Genomic DNA, 21,289 nt, shown 5'->3' on the forward strand with positions numbered 1-21,289 from the left:
GAGAGGCTGAGGGGCAGAGAGGCTGAGGGGCAGAGAGGCTGAGGGGCAGAGAGGCTGAGGGGCAGAGGGGCAGAGAGGCTGAGGGGCAGAGAGGCTGAGGGGCAGAGGGGCAGAGAGGCTGAGGGGCAGAGAGGCTGAGGGGCAGAGAGGTTAAGAGGCAGAGAGGCAGAGGGGGGGGGGGGGGGCTGAAGCACATGCTGCATCTGTAGGACCTGACACGCTACACTCGGGTGAGGGTTAGGTCAGACTCCGGTCAGACAGCTTCTGCTGACAGAGGCTGGCCAGTCCAACACTTGGCCTCGTGCTACAGCTGACTGGCAACAGGTGCAGCTGTGAGAGGAAATACTGTGACCAGTGTGTGGTCTATACCATCCAACACAACTCAGTTTAGCCTGTTAACATTTTAATATTTGCTTATTAGCACTAAACACACACAGCACAGCTGAGGCTGATGGGAATGCTGTCAGTACCCGGTCAGAAACCAAAGCACTGGACAAGTTAAAACTGTGACCTGATGAAAAGTTAAATTCAAATCCATCCAACAGACAGCTGCTCACTTAAAGGCCTGAAAGAGCCAACCTGCCGCTGGCGTACAGGTCAGGTGATCACCACAGTCAGCAGGCCTGATCACCTGGGCAACACAAACGTCTACAGCAACCCGTCCACCTGCTGAAATGAAGCTGTGGTAGCACAGCTCAAAAGACGAAAAGACTAAAGGCAAAGTTGAAAAATAAAGAAAATGTGATTATCCTTGATAATGTAGAGTGTTCTCTGGCAAACCGCCTCATCCATCGATTCAACGCCGGCCTGATGGCGTCCAGCGGCCGAGCGTTGCCGTGGCGAATCAGAGCCGTTAACCGTGTTTCACGCCTCGACACGGTTCTGCAAACATTTTAGTAAAAAACTGAGACTGCACAACATCAACAAGAAGGATGTGAAGTGGCAAAGCTCACAGTGCAATGGCTGCTAACAATAAGAGCAGTGTTTAATTAAAGGGCATCGAAGATGTTTCACTGATCAGTCGGTCGGAGAAAATATGAACTGCTGCTGCAAAAATCCGCTGAAAGTTCCTCAAAGAAAATTTTCACTCAGCCAAACCTTCACCGACAAACCTCCAGTCAGTCAATCAACCAACCATCCAACCATCCAACCAATCAATCAATCAATCAATCAATCAACCAACCATCCAACCATCCAACCAATCAATCAATCTGGAAAAGAAGAATTAGAAAACGTCACATATTCACATCCAGGGTTTTCCTGTCTGATTCAGAGCTTTGGCTTTTACAGCTCGATGGGATCCAGGTGAAAGTGAACAGGTGTGAAACTGACAGAGAGCTAAGCTAACCCCAGCAGCAGTGACAGCCAACGCACAAAATCTCTGACGACACAAGATCTGAAAATCTGCATGTAAACGCTGAGAAGGCAAAACACTTCGTTAACATCAAATCTGTCAAAATATATTGTATATATATGAATAGAGGGAGATATAAATAGAGACAATAAAAAAATATAAATAAAAAGGGCCTGTGTGTCGCTGTGGTCGATTTCACTCCCAGTGTATGTACAATCAACGCTTACAAAGCTCAGAAATTCAAACCGACGCCACCGTCTTCATAAAGCAAACGCTCGTTCTTCTCTGCTTCCCCTCTTTCATCCTTCAGTTCCTCTCTCCCTCCTCACATGTGCGTTTGATCGGCCATCGTTTACCTTGTACTCTGAAAATAATCTGTATTTTTTCTCCATCTGTGTGTTTCAAACACTACTCCATCTTTCCTCCGTCCATCTGTCCTTCCTCTTCTCTGGTTTACTCCATCTTGGACATCTCAAACTTTGTTGTCATGGTTTCCTGCAACAGAAAACACACCGTCAGTTTGATAATTTATGTCGACTCATCATTTCATCACTGATCCACGTGTGATTTGAAAACCATGGACGTTAACGTGCTGCTGATCAGCCTCCGCTCTTCTTCCAAGCCAAAGGGCCAAACAGCTTCTTTCTGGCCGAGCTTCAGTCTGTGAGCTCTTCTGCTGCTGACGACACACAGCTGCAGCTAACGAGGAGCTCAGGCTCAGAACAGGTCCACGCTGTGTTGGTCACAATGCAACCTGAAGAGATTACGCTGCAGTTCCACTTCTGACCACTAGATGTTGCCCCAGTAAAACTCTCATAATAATTCCTGTGATGGGGGAAACCACAAACATCACAGCTCACGTTGGTCCAGTTCTAACACGAGCTCCGGTCTGGAGGGAATCAGGGGGCGTCTCCAACTCTTCATTAAAAATGAACAGGACAAACTGAAACATTAGAGTCTGAGTAACAGATGATAACGGTGCATGCTGGGAAAGCACTGACGCTTATGTACAGCCTGTTACTGGGTGGTCTGCAGTGAGCAGCTGGGAAATGAAATGACTTTTAAAAGAGTTTCATCTTCAGCAGGAACCAATGGGCTCAGAGCTCAGAGCCACAGAGGACGGAAGACGTTCTAAGGCTGTTCATTCTTTTTTACTCATTCATTTATTTTTGTATTAGTAAGAAAAAGGCAGAGTATCCAGCTTTAAACTTCAGGCTTCTCTTCCAGTCAGCGTTGGGATGGTGTCTCTTTAATTCCCTCCTTAATCAGGATAAATGACATCATTTGTCATAATAAGGATGATGGGAATGTTAGGTTCATACATATCTTCAATAACTAGAGCACATTATGTAAACTACCATCAGGACATTAATAGAAGGGAGTGAAGTGTTTCCCCTTCATTTCATTCTCTGCTCAGGGAACTGAATTCTGTTGTTGCTGCTCTCTCTCAGTTTAAAACTTCAAATCACTGATGTGTGTTAGGTCCTTAAACATCTGTCATTACTGTGTGCCAATCAAAACTTTGCCTCCTTCCTTCCCTTCCTTCATTTGACCTTTTTCCTTCGGTCCCTTCCTGCCTCCTTTCCCTCCTCACAGCACAAACAGTATAGAGATCACAGCAGTGTGTGAGCACTTCATATTTTCTATGGATTTTAATCTCAGTGTGCACAGAGCAGCTTACATCAGAAACTGATTTTACATAAGAGGCACTTTGTTGATTGTTGGATCATTTAAAAAGGTTCAACTCAAAGAGATCAAAGAGTAAATAATTTGGAAAATGGTCTGAACAAACAGTCGAAGCAGGAGAAGAAGCAGAATCACAGATATGAAACGTTTAAGGTCTGATGAACAGGTTGTGACTGGTTTCATGTTTCACAGCAATGAGCACTTTTTTCTTTCCAGATGATCGTTAATGGGCAGAGCAGCACTAACACACACACACACGCACACGCACACACACACACACACGCACACACACACACACACACACGCACGCACACACACGCACACATCACACCATCATATTGTTCTGCTTGCTACAACAGAGAAGCCGATAAACAACTGTGTGACCTAACAACTGTTGCTGTCTGTTGACTCTTTGCTGCCCCCTGCTGCTCACAGCCAATAACTGATAAACAAGCATGTGCTTTTGAATGTGAGCAGGTGTGCGTGTGTGTGTGTAAGTGTGTGTGTAAGTGCCATGTTTTTACAAAATAAAATAACTTTTATGTTTTATGTTAATTCTCAACAACTACACACTAAGTTTAATTTTATTTGACATCACACACACACACACACACACATATATACATATATATATAAAATATATATAATGAGGAGAGAAAACCAGAGAACTCACCTCATCAGAGTCCAGCAGGGGGGGCAGAGCGCTGTGAAGAGAAGACTTTCAGCATCACACTTGAAGTAATAATTATTATTTTTACATTAGTACATGGCTGACTTCATGCTGATGATGACTTACACATCTGCAATAGACGACGGGATGTTCTCCTCGACCCATTTCAGATCCTCATCCTGGAAAAACAAAGTTTGATCAAATCACTGAGTTACTCACTAAAATCAGACGAGAGATAAGAGCTGGATAACTGAACATCTGCACTGTGTCTGTAAGCAGCAGTGTTCAGCCTCCAGTCTGGAAACATATACGACTAATGTTCCTGCAGAACGTGGCTCAGGTATCACACTAACGGTGACAGCACCTGAGCGGCCCCCACCACACTGGAAACCTTCCAGTGCAAGCTGACCGCACGGTTTTAACGTGTTCAAACGGTCCCGCTCTGAACCGAAGAGCATGTTGTCGTCACTCACCACTTTGCTGGCTTTGGCCGAACCGTTGGTCTCGTTCTTCGTGCCCCTCATCTTCATCCCCTCTGAGGACGTGAAGGTGTAAAACAGGAAGACGCAGAGATGAAAAAACACGGAGGAAAGTTTCACTGACAGATGATCACAGACTGAAAATGGTTCCACTACAAACGTCTGTACTCTGGAACTTATCATTATGACAGTTTCCAAATAAAACAGAAACACAGAGAGAAGACGATCAGCTGCAGGGGTGGAGGAAGAGTGGAGGAGCGGTGGAGGAGGGGTGGAGCAGTTTAACTGTTTAACTTTTTATCTAATCCATGATCGAACCACTGGCTCAGACGAAGCTGCTGAAAATGAACCATGGCATGTTTCCTGTGATGTTGAGCTGCGTCTCCCCAGTTAACCAACTAACTAAACAACTAACTAAACAACTAACTACACAGAAGGGCCCTGGAGATGAAGGAGAGAAGGAAGGAGGAAGTGAAGGAGGAATGTTGGTTTCTGACCGAAAGCTTCGTTCATCATTGGCTCCTTCTCCTCTTCATCACTCTCTTCATCCACCAGAGGACTGAAGGCGTACCTGTCACAGAGACGGACACACTGGCTTCACTTCACGGTTCAAAACAGACCAACTGTCAAAGTGACAGCAGCCGCCCTGATACACACCCCCCTACCTCTGGTTATTGGCCGACGGTCGCCATAGGAACATGATGACCAATAGGATGATGGAAAACAAGAAGCGCCAGAAGGCGTCATCTATCCACAGCTCCCTCCAGTCCTGCAGACAGAGACACACACGGGTTTAACGACAGGACGAGAAGAGCAGAGTGAAGACGAAATCTTTTCAGTTCAGCTTCATTTAGAAAAACCTTCCACAGTCAAACGTCTCAGAGCGCTCGCAGGTGCATGTCTCTCTCTGCTGGTCTCAGTATGTCCCTGCACAACTACGACAGGAAGCTGATCAAATGAACGTGTGACTTTCACACTGCTGCTAATGTTCAGCAGAAAACGTGTCACTGCTGAGAGTTTATTCAGATTTTTTCATTTGTAATGAATCAATCAGCAAAACGTTCCAACGTCTTTCTTCTTTCTAAACATCCACTGAGAGCAGCCGAAGCTTTTCCTCAGCCACTTACCGACAGACATTTAGACAGCCTGAAGGTCTTGGTTGTCCAAATGATGAAGATGACTGATGCTGAAAAACACAAACACATTCAAGCTTCAAAGACCTGAACTGAGTTCCCGCAGATGTTAAAGACAGAGAGTAGTTTTCATACCTATAACAGCGAAGATGAGCGTGTTGGTGAAGTGTCTGTAGAGCGAGAGCTTCACCACGTTCCTCCTCAGCCTCAGCAGCTTCATGGTCTGAGCCAGACTCACAAAGATGTGACGACACAGTCAAGGAACGTCAGCAGCAGGTACAACACAAACACCAGCTCTGGTTCTCATTTCATTAGCAGTGTTACATCACAGCGCGCCATCGCTGTCAGTGAAGCCAAAGCTAAGTAGATTAGCTTCTGAATTCTAGGTAAAGTCATACTTCTGCTGCCCCATAATCCTGTGCGTGGTCCGGTCTGCGTTTGTACCACAGACGACGTGAGTTCAAGACCCAACGTTTCAAACGGGCTCGGCTCTGGTTGTTTGTTCTGAGCACAGTTGAAGGGGAAAAGGCTCAGCTGCAGCATCTGAGGTGTGAGGCTGAGCACGGACATTTTACTTTCTGCTGCCGTCAAACATTAAACACAGACAATACGAAGCAGAAATATAGCAAAAATGAAAAAGTGAGAGAGAGAAACAAACTTTCAGTGGCACTAAAAAGGGGGAAGGTGCAGCAGCGGATATCCACCAGCAGAGGGTAGAGTCGAGCACAGCCAGAGGAATAGCAGCCAGGAGAACTACATCATCTTCAGCCTAGAGAGAAGGAAAACAAAGACAGGAGGGGGTGTGGGGTAAACAGGGGCACAGAGAGTAAGAAGAGAAGGAGGGCAAGAAGGCAAAAGAGCGACAGGTTGTACGACAGAGAGGATGAAGGGTTGAAAGTTAAAGGAAAAAGGGATGAGAGGCGGGAGGACGGAGATGCAGACAGTGTATGACTCTCAGGTATATGAGCAGCTAATCCTTAGTTTGTTTTACCTCACTGAGCACACCAGGTGGGTGGGTCAGTAAAAACTCACTCAGATCTCTGTGGTGGAACTCCTCCACCGAGCAACAACAAACAAACTGCAAACAGCAAAGAATTCCCAGAGAGGACAGAGGACAGAGAACAGACAGAGGACAGAGGAGTAGTAGTAGTACATGTGTTTAACACTATTTTCCAGAGCGGGGGGGGGGGGTCCTGCAGCGCCCCCACGCCGTGACGCATCACAGCCAGGATTCATTACAGTTTCTAATAAAACCTTTGTTTCATTGTTTATGTTGATGTTTGTCAGTTTATTGTCAAAGTAACACAATCACTCGCTGTTCTACACACATGAGTGTCAACACTGTGTGTGTGTGTGTGTGTACATGTTAAAGGATATCCACCAAACAATACAGGCGTCAATGAAGGCCAGCACTATGTCACACAAAAATCTACTGCTGGTGTTGTTTCCTCGATCCTGGAGAGAGAGACAGGTGAGACACACACACACAGAAACACACACACACACACACACACACAGAAACACACAGAAACACACACACACAGAAACACACAGACACACACACACACACACACACACACACACACACACACACACACAGAAACACACACACACACACAGAAACACACAGAAACACACACACACACACACACACACAGAAACACACACACACACACACACACACACACACACACACACACACACACACACAGAAACAGAAACACACAGAAACACACACACACAGAAACACACACACACAGAAACACACACACACAGAAACAGAAACACACACACACACACAGAAACAGAAACACACACACACACACACACACACACAGAAACAGAAACACACAGAAACACACACACACAGAAACACACACACACAGAAACACACACACACAGAAACAGAAACACACACACACACACAGAAACACACAGAAACACACACAGAAACACACAGAAACACACAGAGAGACACACACACACACACACACACACACAGAAACAGAAACACACAGAAACACACACACACACACACACACTGTTACTTACAGCGTTGACTCGTAGAATTCCCTCGACGATGGAGAAGATCAGGTAGAGCAGACCGACTCCGACGACTCTGTGAAGCAAAGCACCGAGTCTGGGCCTGATGGACAGACACAGGTTCACAGTGTGGGACACAGAGTTTGGACCCAGTGAAACTTACCACCTGTAAAATGCTTTTTTTTTTTTTTTTGACTTTGTTAATGTAAGACAAGCGCCTGAGCTCCGATGACGTGCGACAGCCGTTAGCAGGTCAGTGCTTACTTGACGATGCCGTATCCCAGACTAGCGATGATCACCAGAACCCTGGCCAGAGTCCTCTTCACCGCAGAGAGCACCTCAGCAAACACCACCGCCCCGTGGACTGCAGGAAGACATGGGACAGCTCATTACCCCAGAACAATTACCCCAGCGTGATTCAACCTGTCAGAACCAAACCCGACACCCACCCGACAAGCCGTCGTATCTGATGCTCTGGAACTCAGCATAGTAAACGGCTTTCTCCAACATGCCCAGGAAGATGACTCCTCCGATCCAGAACTGGATCCTGAGGAGGTCCCTCCAGTAACAGGCGGACAGAACCAACCACAGCACCGCCAGCAGCACGTACACGATACACATCACCATGTAGAACTGGAGACACACACACAGAGAACATGCATGAGAACAGAGAAGTTGTACATGTATAACAGGTTTCTATTCGTTCTTATGTATTCTCATTAAATAAGAGGAGTTTGATCATCAACACCATTTATTCCTCTGTATGTGAGTGAGTGAGTGAGTGAGTGTGTGTGTGTGTGCTCTCACCACCATCAGGGGCCATTCAGAGGCTGATATGAAGTCATGAGGACCCTTCATGCTGATCTGCACTGTAAACACAAACAGCCACATTATTAGAAACCTTCTCTGTTTGCTCAGTTTACAAAAACGTCCCATCATGCTCCATGAAAACACTGGAATCAATCAGTGCTGGTGCAGATCTGTTGTGAAGGAAGCTCCATAAAACAGAAGTATTTTCATTAGGTGCAGAGGATCCGTCCCTACTGCGCCTCCAACCTGCCTCCAACCTGCCTCCAACCTGCGTCCAACCTGCCTCCAACCTGCCTCCAACCTGCGTCCAACCTGCGTCCAACCTGCCTCCAACCTGCCTCCAACCTGCGTCCAACCTGCGTCCAACCTGCCTCCAACCTGCCTCCAACCTGCCTCCAACCTGCCTCCAACCTGCCTCCAACCTGCGTCCAACCTGCCTGCAACCTGCCTCCAACCTGCGTCCAACCTGCGTCCAACCTGCCTCCAACCTGCGTCCAACCTGCGTCCAACCTGCCTCCAACCTGCCTCCAACCTGCCTCCAACCTGCCTCCAACCTGCGTCCAACCTGCCTCCAACCTGCCTCCAACCTGCCTCCAACCTGCGTCCAACCTGCCTGCAACCTGCCTCCAACCTGCGTCCAACCTGCGTCCAACCTGCCTCCAACCTGCGTCCAACCTGCCTCCAACCTGCGTCCAACCTGCCTCCAACCTGCCTGCAACCTGCCTCCAACCTGCGTCCAACCTGCGTCCAACCTGCCTCCAACCTGCCTCCAACCTGCGTCCAACCTGCGTCCAACCTGCCTCCAACCTGCCTCCAACCTGCCTCCAACCTGCCTCCAACCTGCGTCCAACCTGCCTCCAACCTGCCTCCAACCTGCCTCCAACCTGCGTCCAACCTGCCTGCAACCTGCCTCCAACCTGCGTCCAACCTGCGTCCAACCTGCCTCCAACCTGCGTCCAACCTGCCTGCAACCTGCATCCAACCTGCGTCCAACCTGCCTCCAACCTGCATCCAACCTGCCTCCAACCTGCCTCCAACCTGCCTCCAACCTGCGTCCAACCTGCGTCCAACCTGCCTCCAACCTGCGTCCAACCTGCCTCCAACCTGCCTCCAACCTGCGTCCAACCTGCCTCCAACCTGCCTCCAACCTGCCTCCAACCTGCGTCCAACCTGCGTCCAACCTGCCTGCAACCTGCATCCAACCTGCGTCCAACCTGCATCCAACCTGCCTCCAACCTGCATCCAACCTGCGTCCAACCTGCGTCCAACCTGCGTCCAACCTGCGTCCAACCTGCCTCCAACCTGCGTCCAACCTGCGTCCAACCTGCCTCCAACCTGCCTCCAACCTGCGTCCAACCTGCCTCCAACCTGCGTCCAACTGCAGAACACTCATGCTTTTTATTTATCTCATGCAGACAAACCTCAGATTAACGTCTGAATACACGTTTACACACGCGTCTGTTCTGTGTCGTCTCTTACACTGGAAGCACTGATTTAATGTGCAGACGCGAAAGTCTGTGAACATGGAGCCTTAAATGCATCATCTGTCGGTTCATGGTTAAACGTGTGCTTCAGTACACGGACTCAGTCAAAGGAGTGGTAACGTGTGTGAGTGTGTACTGACGCTGCAGGCTCCAGGGCGTGGGGGGGGTGGCGGGGTCAGGGGCTCGGCTCCTTTCTTCGATCTCTCTGATGTTCAGGATGAACATGTAGGGTCCGTCCTCCCAGCTCTCAGCCACCACGTCCAGGTGAGGAGAACCGCTCACCTGTGGAGAGGAACGTGTCCGCAGAGGTAACGCTGCTGTCGTGGCTTTGGTTAAATACTGTTCAGTAACGCCACGCCCACTTCCCAGGATTCAAACCTGCAACCTCTAAGTCACAAGCTACTCTTCCTCAGCGGAGCAGAAGAACTGACCTCTTTAGAAGAGACAGCAGCTTTTCCTGTTTCTGCCGAGGCGCCTGCCTTCTCTGGTGCAGCAGCCTGAGAGACAGACAGAGACACGGAGACAGAGACAGGCAGACAGAGAGACACGAAGACAGACAGTGAAATAATCCTTCAGTGTATCACTGAACGTTCTTTCTGCTTCGCTGCATGTGTGTGTTGCATGTGCACACCTTAGGTTTTGGAGGCTCCAGCTCTCTCCTCCTCCTGCCTGAAGTCTTCTCTGTGATTGGCTGAAAAACAAAAGGTGGAGTAAAGCAGAAGAAAGGAAAACACAGAGAGAATAAACACCGACCTGTCGGTTCAGTTACAGGACGTCATCCATAACGTGGCGAGTGACATTCAGAACAGACGCTGAGCCGAGCAGCACAACACGATCACGTCTGACAAACCAGACAGAGTGAAAACAAAGAGCCAGAGCTGAGCAGTCCGTCAGCACAGACCGGCCCACCAACGTTCCACCAACGTTCCACCAACGTTCCACCAACCCTGCATCTGTAATGGGACGGACCTCTGTGGAGGTGATTTGTCCCGTGTGTTGTTCCTGTCTCAGCTGATCTCTGACTCTGTGCTGTGGTAGAAAAGCCTTTGTGCAGACCTTCAGGGGACGGCCTCGCGTGTCCCTTAGCACTAATGTTTGTTGGTGAATGTGATACGTTCATGTTCACGGAAACAAGGAGGTGAGTTTGGCGCCGTACACGTGTGTGGCTCTGCTGTGATTGGTGAGAGATGTGGGAAACTAAGACGATTGGCCAGACTTGCAGTGACTGGATGACATCGTTAGGTTGAGCAGTATCAGCGGTGATTGGCATCAGAGACTGTTCTTTTTATGTGAGAGACGAGTAAAGAGACGGAGGACACAGGAAGTGTCTCTCACCTGCTGCTGCTGTGGTTCTGTCAGTCGGGTTTTCCTCTTCGAAGCATCCAGGCCGAACTGTGACGCAAAACAAACACACCTCATTTAAAATATCAGCACATGCTCTTACTGTGTGTGTGTGTGTGTGTCTGTGTGTGTGAAGGAGGGACAGACCGTGTTGGGGTTGATGTTAAGTTGACAGGAGATGGCAGGATACTGGTGGAAGATGTAGTAACCGCTTCCTCCTCCTGGTCTGACCTCTGTCGACCCGAAGTATCTCCCTGTCTGAATCACCTGGAGACAAACAAACAACAAAGACAGATGAGACACAGAGACAGCACAGAGGTGTTTCTCATTTGTGCACGATGGGTCCTGAGATGACCACAGGAAAGTCATTATAATAAAAGTGTTCCAACACACACGTGTTCACTTTAACTCTGTGACTGATCATCAACATCGACCGCGATGATTTTCTGCTTCGGCCATTTTCTAACAGTCATCACATCGAACCGCTGCACGTCAAAATAAGACTGAGCCAAATCTACACGTCTGGACCAGGATGTTGGATCTGAGTGAAAACAGGGTCTCACCTCCTGGTTGAAGACCTCGTTATAGCAGTGAGAGTTCCTCAGGTACCAGGAGACATTCAAATGGACAGGAGCCGAGGAGTTACAGGTTTCTGCCACCACTGCCAACACACACACAGAGTTTCTTTCAGTCTCTGATAACATGATAAACTGCTGTTAAAATGTTGGACTGCTCCTTTAAAGCCGTGTTCAGGAGGATCTACTTACACTTGAGATGGATGAAGCTGCTGTTGAACAGAGTTTTAGTGAAGTAGAACAAGTTCTGCTTCTTCAAAATGTCCTGAAAAACAAAACACACAAACACAAAATCACACGTCTCAGGAAAATAAGACCGATCTTTTTGGACAGATCACGTCCTGAATGCATCAGACGCAGCAGCGACGACTAAACCTGATCTTTGTTCACTGAGCGGCTGCGAGCTCAGGATGAGAACTCTGTTTCTCAGTCTGTGCTTCTGGTCTCTGAGGTTTTCACTCTGTAACAAAGAACACGGCTCGTTGGTGAAGCTGCTCAGACTGTGGGATTTTCTCAGTGTCACCGTGATACTGCATGAAAACAGCATCATCTGACAACATTTCAGCAGAAGTAGAAAACAGTGAGAGAATAAAACCTCGTGGGAACTGGAGTCAGACGCTAACACGACAAAAAGTCACTGAGCAGCACAACAGCAAATCCTCATCTCAGGGAAAGAAACCCTCCGCCAGCTGATTTCAGCCGGAGGAGGCCGACACCTCGACCTGTTTCACCAAGATAAAAACCATCCACCTTCACTGACGTCACACTGTTCACACATCAACACGCCCACGAAGAACAAAGACCAACCAGGAGGAAAAGACGCAGAGGAAGAGCCAAGTTTCCTGTTTTACTCAACTTCAAACCGTCACTGAGCCAGAGACGCTGAAAACAACTGAGCCCTGTCAGCTCAGACTCAGCTCTGTGGTCATCATCTGCTGCTGATCTGGGTCCAGGCGCAGGTCGGGGGGCGACTCCCGCCCAGTCCAGCTCTGTGGTTAGCAGCATTATTATTATATCAGTCAGCTGATCAGTCAGCTGATCAGTCAGTCAGTGGACAATTATCAGGAATCTCGTTGATTTCTTGAGTTTATTTTTTGGATACTGAACATTTTAAAATGTCAATAAGGATGAAAACAATCTGTTAGAGCCATCGTTGTTGTCATTGTTGTTATCAATATTATTATTAATGATGAATGAATGAATCGATTCATCACTCAAAAACCTGCCGGCAGCGGTTTGGACTTTCGAAGCAACATGAACGTGAACATTTTTGCGTATTTGATAATAAATGAAACGTTTAGTTCTTTTCACCGTTTGTTTGAATTCACTTTAAATGATTAATAACAGTGAAAGATCAGTAAAGTCTGTTCTGTCCCACATTTTCAAACTGCCAGGTGAATCCATGAGAACAACATTTAGTTTATTACTGTTAGTGTAACAGTGAAGGACGAATCTGTACCTAACTCATTGTTATTACTGCCATTATTACACCATGATAATATCGATACATATCGATCATGAGACTGTGGAACAGGAAGATTTTTCTCTGAATCACATCAGAAACACCTGAGCAGGTGTGAACACGCTGCTCGCGGCGGTTCGTCATTTACACGCGAACGTTTTCGAAGCTCGTGGCGCAGCGCGGTTTGCGGCCCCGCGGCGCGTGTCGGCGGAGTTCGGGAGGTCCAGCGGAACCCAGCACACGACGACGGTTCAGACACGGCCACGGTTTCTTTACCTGCCTCTCTGAGCGGCCACCGGGCGGAACCATCCGCTACAGAGCCTCCGACACCGACACAACGTCCAGGTCGCTGCTACACACACACACGGAACTCACACTGTCGATGTTCAGGATCCATTTCCCCGGTTCTGACACGGCGCTGACCGGCCCGCTCAGTCCCGTCAGCACCAGCAGTAGCAGCACCGAGGACCAGAGTCCCGGACCGAACCGACCCGGACTCCTGGAACACGCCATTCGAACCGAGAGAGAGAGAAAACACCAACAGCAGCAAAGCCACCGCGACAACTCACAACAAGCGGAACTCTTCCTGCTTCCGGCTGACGTCAGCAGGAGTAGAGTGATGCGTTCAGGGCCCGTGGGAAGTTCCACCACAAACTGTTGTAGGAAATATCTGCATTACTCCAACTGAACAATCTGGACTCGTAGCGTCGACCTGTGACACCAGAGAACAATTCATTCGATCATTTCATTTCTGTTTGTTCATTAGTTACAGCTTCAGTTTAATCGCTTAGCTTTATTTTGAAAGTATTGGCCGGAGGTGACGTACTCTAAATACTTATCTCTAAAAAGTCGTTTGGTTTCCATCAGGTTGATCTATTTCTGATGCAATCTCACTTATTTTGAAAATTTTGAGCAGGAAGTCTTTTCTGTGTTTCCGCTGTGCTGCAGTTCCTGACTGTGACCACCGGGGGGCAGCGTATACAGAGCACATAGAGCATATAGAGCGCATTCTTTCCCTTTACAGCTCAGACCATGTACATGTCATTCTAAAGGTAAACGAGTCTTTATATTTATGATCTTCTGTATATTCTGAGTGTCTGTATCTTACTGCATCTTCCTCTGTGCTGCTCTAACGTAATTTCCCTATCGTGAGACTAATAAAGGTTTAACTTATTCACAACACAAGTCATCTCAGAGCTCTGAGTGCATCACAAACATGTCTGCGTTTTCTCTCACAGATACGTGTGTGTGTGTGTCTTTGTACTTGCAAATAACAAACAGAAGCATAACAAATAGTCCTTTTCACACATAAGAACCGCCCCCCCAAAAAAGAAGAAAAGACAAATCAAGCAGGACATTCAACCACTAAAACTGATTTTTCTGTTCAGGAGTGCAGGTAAATCATTATGATCTGACTCTTACTCAGGAAATTATAATGTGCTTTACTATTTTTTCAGCGAAATCACCAACCACTGTCTTTCCCACTGACCTCTGAACGCAACATAAACTGGGTTTATTGTTGTATCCCCGTACCAGCCCAGGAAGCTGGTGGACGGCGTCAGGACTGTGTGTGTGTGTGTGTGTGTGTGTGTGTGTGTGTGTGTGTGTGTGTGTGTGTGTGTGTGTGTGTGTGTGTTGGGCGGGGCTGGTGATGCATAGAAAAAGAACTTTGTTTTTGCTCAGCCGGTGGGGGCGGGGTTTAGTGGGAGTGGGCTCTGCCTGAATACCTCTCTCTCTCTCTCTCTCTCTCTCTCTCTCTCTCTCTCTCTCTCTCTGTCAGTGTGTCTTTACCCCTCTCGGCCTCAGAGCAGCACAGTCTCAGTAAGTGACACCAAACCTTCTCTTATACTCTTACTCGTGTTTTTTATGTGTTTAAAGTCTAAATGCAGGTCTGAGCTGAGTTTAGTGAACGTGTGTGTGTGTGTGTGTGTGTGTGTGTGTGTGTGTGTGCTGAAACCTGACGCTGTGTGTTATATGAGGATCAGCTCCGGGTTGTGGAAAAGTACTAACACGAACTTCACGGTGTGTAAATGTTTAAATGTTCAGAGTTTTACTGAATGTGTTTCAGAGTCACACGTTCAGTCCGGTTAGTGATGCGTTCACGTGCAAAGTTATATCAGTTATCAATAATTTCCCACTTATTCTTCTGTGAATCAGCTGATTGTTTCAGCTGGAGTGAAACAGCTGAACTTTACTGAAGTAAATACAACATTTATAATTTTTTATTAGACATCAGGAAACAGTGTTAGCTTTTTTTGTCTGTTCACTGATGAACCGTTTCACTGATGAACCGTTTAACCGACAGAACCTTTGACAGGTGATATTAATGATCATTACACGTCGGAGCTGTTTAAGGACTCAGGTGTGTTAGAGCTGATTAAACCCTGTGACTTTTACACCTGCAGGTGTTTCTCTGGGTTAAACAGACGGATGTCTGTAATTCTTATTTATCCTCAGCGTTTTCTCTGTTTTTCTGTGTCAGACAGACAAAATGTTTCTGGCGAAGAATCTGATCGGCGGCATCATAAATATTGTGAGGTGAGCTGAACGACCCACGTCCTGGACTCACAGCGTCTCTGTACGTACTGACCTGCTCAGAGCTTCTGTCTGATTGGTCTCCTGTGTTTTTGTCCCTCCCACAGCAACATCGACCCCGCTCAGTTCATTCCCTCAGACCCTGTAAGTCCCGACGAGCTCGCTGCTCCACCCCACACTCATCAATGCTTTTCTCAAACAGCTGGATTTAATATCATGTCCTACACACCATCAACTTTATTATGAATCACTTCTTATTAAACATTTCCCTTTGGCCTAATAACCAAGTCAACTGCCTTTAATTCATGCATGTCATCACCAGGTGACGCACGATGTCAGAAACCTCTTCACCTTTTCATTATTAATTTATCTGCATTCAAACTTCACTTTCTTAAACTTTGACTAATATTCAAGCAGAAAGTTTAAGATATGAAAGTTAAATTAAAAGATGGTCTTAATGTGCAGAGATCACAGTGTTGGTGCAGACATTCAGCGTCTGACCAGCTGAGGAGTTAACACACGTCGTTTCCATCAAATGACTCATATCGACTTATTGTCCAAGTTAATTCCAAAAATCTTTTTTTTTTTTTCGCTTATGTGTGAAAACAGATCAGAGAGCTGTTAAACTGAAGCGGCTCAGACTCACGGTGGTTCGACTGTCTCTGGAAAAACTCACACAGACACACACACTGAGCGTCTCAGTGCAGTCAGAGTGAACGTGTGTGTGTGTGTGTGTGTGTGTGTGACCTAACAGCAGCTCTTTGTGTGTTGTTGTGTGTGTGCAGCCTCCTCCTCGCAGACCTCTGAACTTCACTGAGGCTCATGAGAACGATGAGGAGAAGCAGTTTCGGAGGGTTTTCCATCAGTTGGCCGGAGACGTAAGTCGATAAAACTCGTGTTTCATCTGCTTTGATCCCGTGTGTGTGTTCTCCTGTCTGTGCTCTGTGTGTGTACACTGGCTCCACTGTTCCTTTAATCCCACCAAATCAGGAGTTCCCATCATTCTTTGCACCATGATCTGTTCTTCTTTCACCACGTTAACAAATCATTTAGCTTAAGTTTGAGTCATTTTTACATGAATTCATCTGCTCATGTTCTGCTGATGGACTGGTTACCTGCTGATCACCTGCTTAGATGAACAGCTGCTCAGGGCTCACAGTCAGTGCTGCAGGAAATGATCTGAGCTTCTTAATGATTCGATCTTCCTGTCACACAGAAGCAGCTGCCTTCTCATGGCCCTGTTTCTCCAGCAGTGGTTTTTTGTGAACTGGTCCTTTAACAGACTCCAGACACACAGAACACTTCACTGATGAACTCCAGGTTCCAGGTTTTACACTGAAACATGACTGCAGGTCTCACAGCAAACCACAACCACAACCACAACCACACAGAAACACGGAGAAAGTGTGCTGTCAGATCACTCTCACTACCTGCTCGGGCTGGGGTATAAATTCAATCCAACACTGTATTTAATGTGCTGTGAACGTCGCTCCGATACTGGAGGGGCAAAATGAAAATGATTTGCCTCCTGAGAGCCACGCTGTCTCCAACACTTAGAGTTTGCATTCTTGTATTTTTCTTGATACTGAGTCTTAAAGTTCTCATAACATTGTTCTAACAGCGTTCTCTCCAGTGCACAGAGCTGATTCCTGTTCTTACAGAACATGTTTGTGTACTTTACGTTCCAGTGTAGCCGCCTGGTTAGCTCAGTTGGCAGAGCATGAGACTCAGTCTCTTGGGGTCGTAGGTTTGAGCCCCGCTCTGGGTGGCACCACCTCACATGGGCCCACCACCTGTGGGAGGTGGGCCCATGTGGCCCCATTTGTCTGTCCATCAGTCTGTCTGTCTGTCTGTCAGTCCGTCCATCTGTCCGTCCGTCTGTCCGTCCCTCTGCTTTCCACCTGATCCTTCCTCACTCACCACACCTGTCTGCTGCATTCCAGACTCCACCTTCTGCTGCCTCGTCTTCTGGTTTCTCCCTTTGTCTGGTTCATTATGTCACCAGGCAGGTTCTGTAGCTTCTACCTGTCTGACTCCACCTGTCTGACTCCACCTGTCCTCGAATATTCAGCAAGACAAGAAGAACTAAACATTCAGCTCAGTCTTCGTCTCAGTCAGGAAGTTTTATCGCACCATCTTTAGCAGTAATGTGATTTCCAGGGAGAGAGCAGAGAAAGTTCCAGAGTGGATGTGGAACTCTGTCGTCTTCATTTAAAAACATATAAAAGCTAAATTATTCTTTACTGAACCATTAATGCAACTAATGGTTTTTACTTTCCAGTGAACTGTATTCCTGTTCCCACCAATGTTACCCTTCAGCTTCAGCTCCAATTCACACACACTGAGGCTGGAGATGGAGAATAAAACTCTCAGAGCCACCAACAGGATCACGGATCAGCTGAACTTCAAACAGAAACAGTTTGTCTGTGTCAGAGATAAACTGTGAATGTCCCCTGATACATGTGGAAACAGCAGAGTGGCTTCAGGGCGTGTTAGACAGCGAGAGAGCTCTTTCTCTGCATTCCTGCCATTGTCTGGAAGGGCGGCACTCATGCCTCAGGGGCGCTGTATTGTGTGTGTGTGTGTGTGTGTGTCTGAGGTTTTCTGTGAGTCATCAGAGGGGTGTGTGCACCAGTTAGACCAGAACTCATCCGGCTCTCGGTGGGTGGATGTTCTCTATCAGCAGTAATGAGGGGGGCGATGAAGATGATGAAGAAGGTTGTAGTTGAGTGTCTGCCGCCCATCTGGCTCTGCTCTGGGTGGGTGGGGTCAGTGGCTCGAAATCTTAAAGCTGAGTTTGAACACATCAGCAGTGAGCGGGGATTTTAACCCCTCATCATCCACCTCCCCCGTCGCTGTCCGACAGGATCCCATGTTCTGGATCAGCTGAACAGAGTTCGGCTGCACAGCACAGGCCTCAGTAAGGACCGGCCCAGCTGGGCCGCAGAAATCAAGCTTATGGTTAAAGTACAGGAAGTCAGAGAGGACACGGGTGTCACTTCTGTTTCAATTAGAGATCAACAGGGAAATAAGCTAACACCGCGTCCAGAGACAGCACGGTCACATGGTCACAGCAACCAATCAGAGAGCTGTTCTGAGTCCGGACCTTGTTCCTGGTTTTTTTCCAGCAGTGAGTCAGAAACTGGAAAAAATATCAAAGAGGAAACAGCTTTAGTTTAGTGTGAGTCACACTGAGATCAGTGGTGACTCACTTTGTTTGTGTGTGTGTGTGTGTGTGTGTGTGTGTGTGTAACAGGACATGGAGGTGAGCCCCGGTGAGCTGATGAACATCCTCAACAAAATCATTTCCAAACGTGAGTCCAGTTTACTTTTCAAAATAAAATCAGGGATGAGTCCTGTTACTGATCCACAGAAAAGCTTCACCCTCAGATGTTTTGGTTGCTTTTTATTTCAGAGTTTAATCAGTTCATGTTTGTGTGTAAGAAATAAATAAGCAGCCAAACCAAACTGAACCAAACGTTGCTGACCTCTTGTTTCAGATGGAAGCCTGAAGACTGACGGGTTCAGCATTGAGTCCTGTAGGAGCATGGTCGCTGTCATGGATGTATCCTTCCACAAAATAACGTGATGCAGTACTGAGGTCTACTGTGTATCATTATTGGGGTACGAGCAGCAGCAGTGGCATTCGTAATGATACTGATAGTAGCAAAGGTGAAAGCAGCAGTCGCAGTAACAGACACGAAATATGAAATCATAAATATCATAAACCTACCACAGCAGGAACAGCAGGTAATAACAGGAAGTGCAGCTGTGGTGTGGGCAGTACATCAGGTCACTGATTCACCGCTGTTTGAGTTTGACCTTTGACCCCGATCCCTCCAGAGTGACAGCACAGGGAAACTGGGCTTCCATGAGTTCAAATACCTGTGGAACAACATCAAGAGATGGCAGGTCAGTTCTTCTTCTTCTACACAGGCAGCATACACACACACGCACGCACGCAGACAGACACAGACACAGACACACACACACACACACACACACACACACACACACACACACTGCTTCAGTTTCAGCTGCTCAGTCAACAGATTAACATCAACACTGACTTTCAGTTCCCGTTTAACTGTCGACCCAAAACAGGCCGCCTCTGCTTTTCTTACAGAAGAATCTGGAATCAGGTGTGAGGGTCGGAGTCCCTGTGACACAGCAGCTCTGTTTTGTTGTTGTGTTGCTGATTATTTGTCTGTTATTTGTTGTCTCCAGGGTATTTACCTAACCCATGACAGGGATCGTTCAGGTGTGATCAGCTCTGACGAGCTGCCCAACGCCTTCAGGGCTGCAGGTGAGAAACCCTGCTCTGTGTGTGTGTGTGTGTGTGTGTGTGTGTGCGTGCGTGTGTGATAAATTGTCAGGAAAATCTTTGATGTCTGAGCATGCAGTTCCAAACTAATTGTGTGTGTGTGTGTGTAGGTTTCCCTCTGAATGAGCAGCTCTTCAAGCTGATCATCCGTCGTTATTGTGATGAGCATGGCGACATGGACTTTGACAATTTCATTGGCTGCCTGGTGCGACTGGACGCCATGTGCAGTGAGTGTCTCCCCCTCCTCACCTCCCTCACCCTTCTCATAACGAGATGACTGAACATCTCTTTTCTGTGGCACCGCCTCCTTTCCTGTTAGAATCCTGGCCACCTGTTTCCAGTTTATGCTGCTGATGTTTTGTCAGTGCATCAGAAACAGTCTTCACTTTAAACTGTGCAGGAATCAAACATGGTAAATGATGACTGTATGTTGTGCAGGAGCCTTTAAGACGCTGGATAAGGACAACAGCGGCTCCATCGACCTGGACATCAAGGAGGTAAAACACAGTTCACTTCACTTTAGGACTGTTTTCCCACTGAGAAGTGGGAACACTGTGTGAGTGCACAGCTCCGGTGACACTGTCTCTCTGTCTCACAGTGGCTTCAGCTGACCATGTATTCATGAAGCGACACCTCGACACCAGCTTCTCTGCTTCTGTTTCATCCCTCACTTCCTCTCATTACGTCTGTCTGTGCAGTAGTGTTTGAAACCCCTCCTCCATCTCCACGGTAACGGGACCAAAATGCCAGCATAGAGCTAAAGTCAGAAAATCAAAGTTGGACCAAAGTGAAGCCGCAGCTGCTTGTGCACTGTCCCTCTGCTGCCAGGTGGCGGCGCTGCATCGTCCCCATGTTACAGACCTCTGTTCTATATTTCCTGTTTTTAGGGCAAAGTTTAAAAGTTCTTGATTTTTATCAGACTGAAACTTTATGGATTTGACTCTGAGTGTTTAACAGAATAAAGTGACTCTGACACAAAGCTGTGGGTGTGAAACGTCTTTTCGCTGGATTGTCTGTTTTGTGTAAGTTGTGTTTCTCTGCATGTGTTGTGTTCCTGCTGGTTAGAACAAAGGATGGGTGAAGTTCTGAGAGGCTGACAGACAGAAACACGTCTGAATGATCCACTGACTGCTTTCATTTCTTCAGCCAGCCGCGCTTTACTGTGTGAGATTTTGTAAGAAGGACACTAATTAAACTTGTTTGAGACTGATTGTTGGGTTTGTGGTGATATTAATGTAGTTTGAAATATTTTCTTCCAACATACAGACATCATGAACTTTGCCTCCAATAAATGTCCTAAAACGAGTCTCTTTAAGTCAAATCCCGTGTGAAGTCATGTCCCTGCTCTCTGTAACCTCCTCCTGCACCAGCATGAACATTTTATTTTCTTTGA

General features: G+C 47.3%; 2 protein-coding genes across 6 annotated transcripts; one reads left to right on the forward strand and one right to left on the reverse strand.

Moving 5' to 3' along the window:
• Positions 1 to 66: 66 nt before the first annotated feature.
• Positions 67 to 13,724, reverse strand: zgc:162698 (uncharacterized protein LOC560165 homolog). Of its 3 annotated transcripts, none has more exons than XM_041045651.1 (21): positions 13,413 to 13,722; positions 11,768 to 11,840; positions 11,564 to 11,661; positions 11,148 to 11,267; positions 10,995 to 11,051; positions 10,291 to 10,350; positions 10,091 to 10,156; positions 9,800 to 9,941; positions 8,173 to 8,234; positions 7,815 to 7,998; positions 7,630 to 7,729; positions 7,375 to 7,468; positions 6,023 to 6,091; positions 5,458 to 5,566; positions 5,317 to 5,375; positions 4,855 to 4,958; positions 4,687 to 4,760; positions 4,184 to 4,245; positions 3,837 to 3,889; positions 3,714 to 3,744; positions 67 to 1,849 (listed from the first exon to the last, which is right to left on the reverse strand). In XM_041045651.1, the coding sequence occupies exons 1-21, from the start codon at positions 13,548 to 13,550 to the stop codon at positions 1,808 to 1,810; spliced, it is 1,797 nt and encodes a 598-aa protein (XP_040901585.1). In that variant the 5' UTR covers positions 13,551 to 13,722; the 3' UTR covers positions 67 to 1,807. The 3 variants fall into 3 exon arrangements, with proteins under 3 accessions (XP_040901585.1, XP_040901584.1, XP_040901586.1); XM_041045650.1 differs by lacking the exon at positions 6,023 to 6,091 and adding an exon at positions 6,700 to 6,777 and having other exon boundaries at positions 13,413 to 13,718; XM_041045652.1 differs by lacking the exons at positions 67 to 1,849; positions 6,023 to 6,091 and adding exons at positions 1,875 to 2,179; positions 6,700 to 6,777 and having other exon boundaries at positions 13,413 to 13,724.
• Positions 13,725 to 14,817: 1,093 nt separating this feature from the next.
• capns1b (calpain, small subunit 1 b) lies at positions 14,818 to 20,875 on the forward strand. 3 transcript variants are annotated; one of them, XM_041045654.1, is made up of 11 exons: positions 14,818 to 14,858; positions 15,520 to 15,575; positions 15,680 to 15,716; positions 16,358 to 16,450; positions 18,829 to 18,886; positions 19,073 to 19,137; positions 19,416 to 19,484; positions 19,800 to 19,878; positions 20,007 to 20,123; positions 20,335 to 20,393; positions 20,495 to 20,875. In XM_041045654.1, the coding sequence occupies exons 2-11, from the start codon at positions 15,529 to 15,531 to the stop codon at positions 20,519 to 20,521; spliced, it is 651 nt and encodes a 216-aa protein (XP_040901588.1). In that variant the 5' UTR covers positions 14,818 to 14,858; positions 15,520 to 15,528; the 3' UTR covers positions 20,522 to 20,875. The 3 variants fall into 3 exon arrangements, with proteins under 3 accessions (XP_040901588.1, XP_040901589.1, XP_040901587.1); XM_041045655.1 differs by having other exon boundaries at positions 14,835 to 14,858; positions 15,524 to 15,575; XM_041045653.1 differs by lacking the exon at positions 14,818 to 14,858 and adding an exon at positions 14,997 to 15,059.
• The last annotated feature ends 414 nt before the right edge of the window (positions 20,876 to 21,289 follow it).

This window comes from Toxotes jaculatrix, chromosome 9, assembly GCF_017976425.1.
Source record: "Toxotes jaculatrix isolate fToxJac2 chromosome 9, fToxJac2.pri, whole genome shotgun sequence".
NCBI classification, from domain to species: domain Eukaryota; kingdom Metazoa; phylum Chordata; class Actinopteri; family Toxotidae; genus Toxotes; species Toxotes jaculatrix.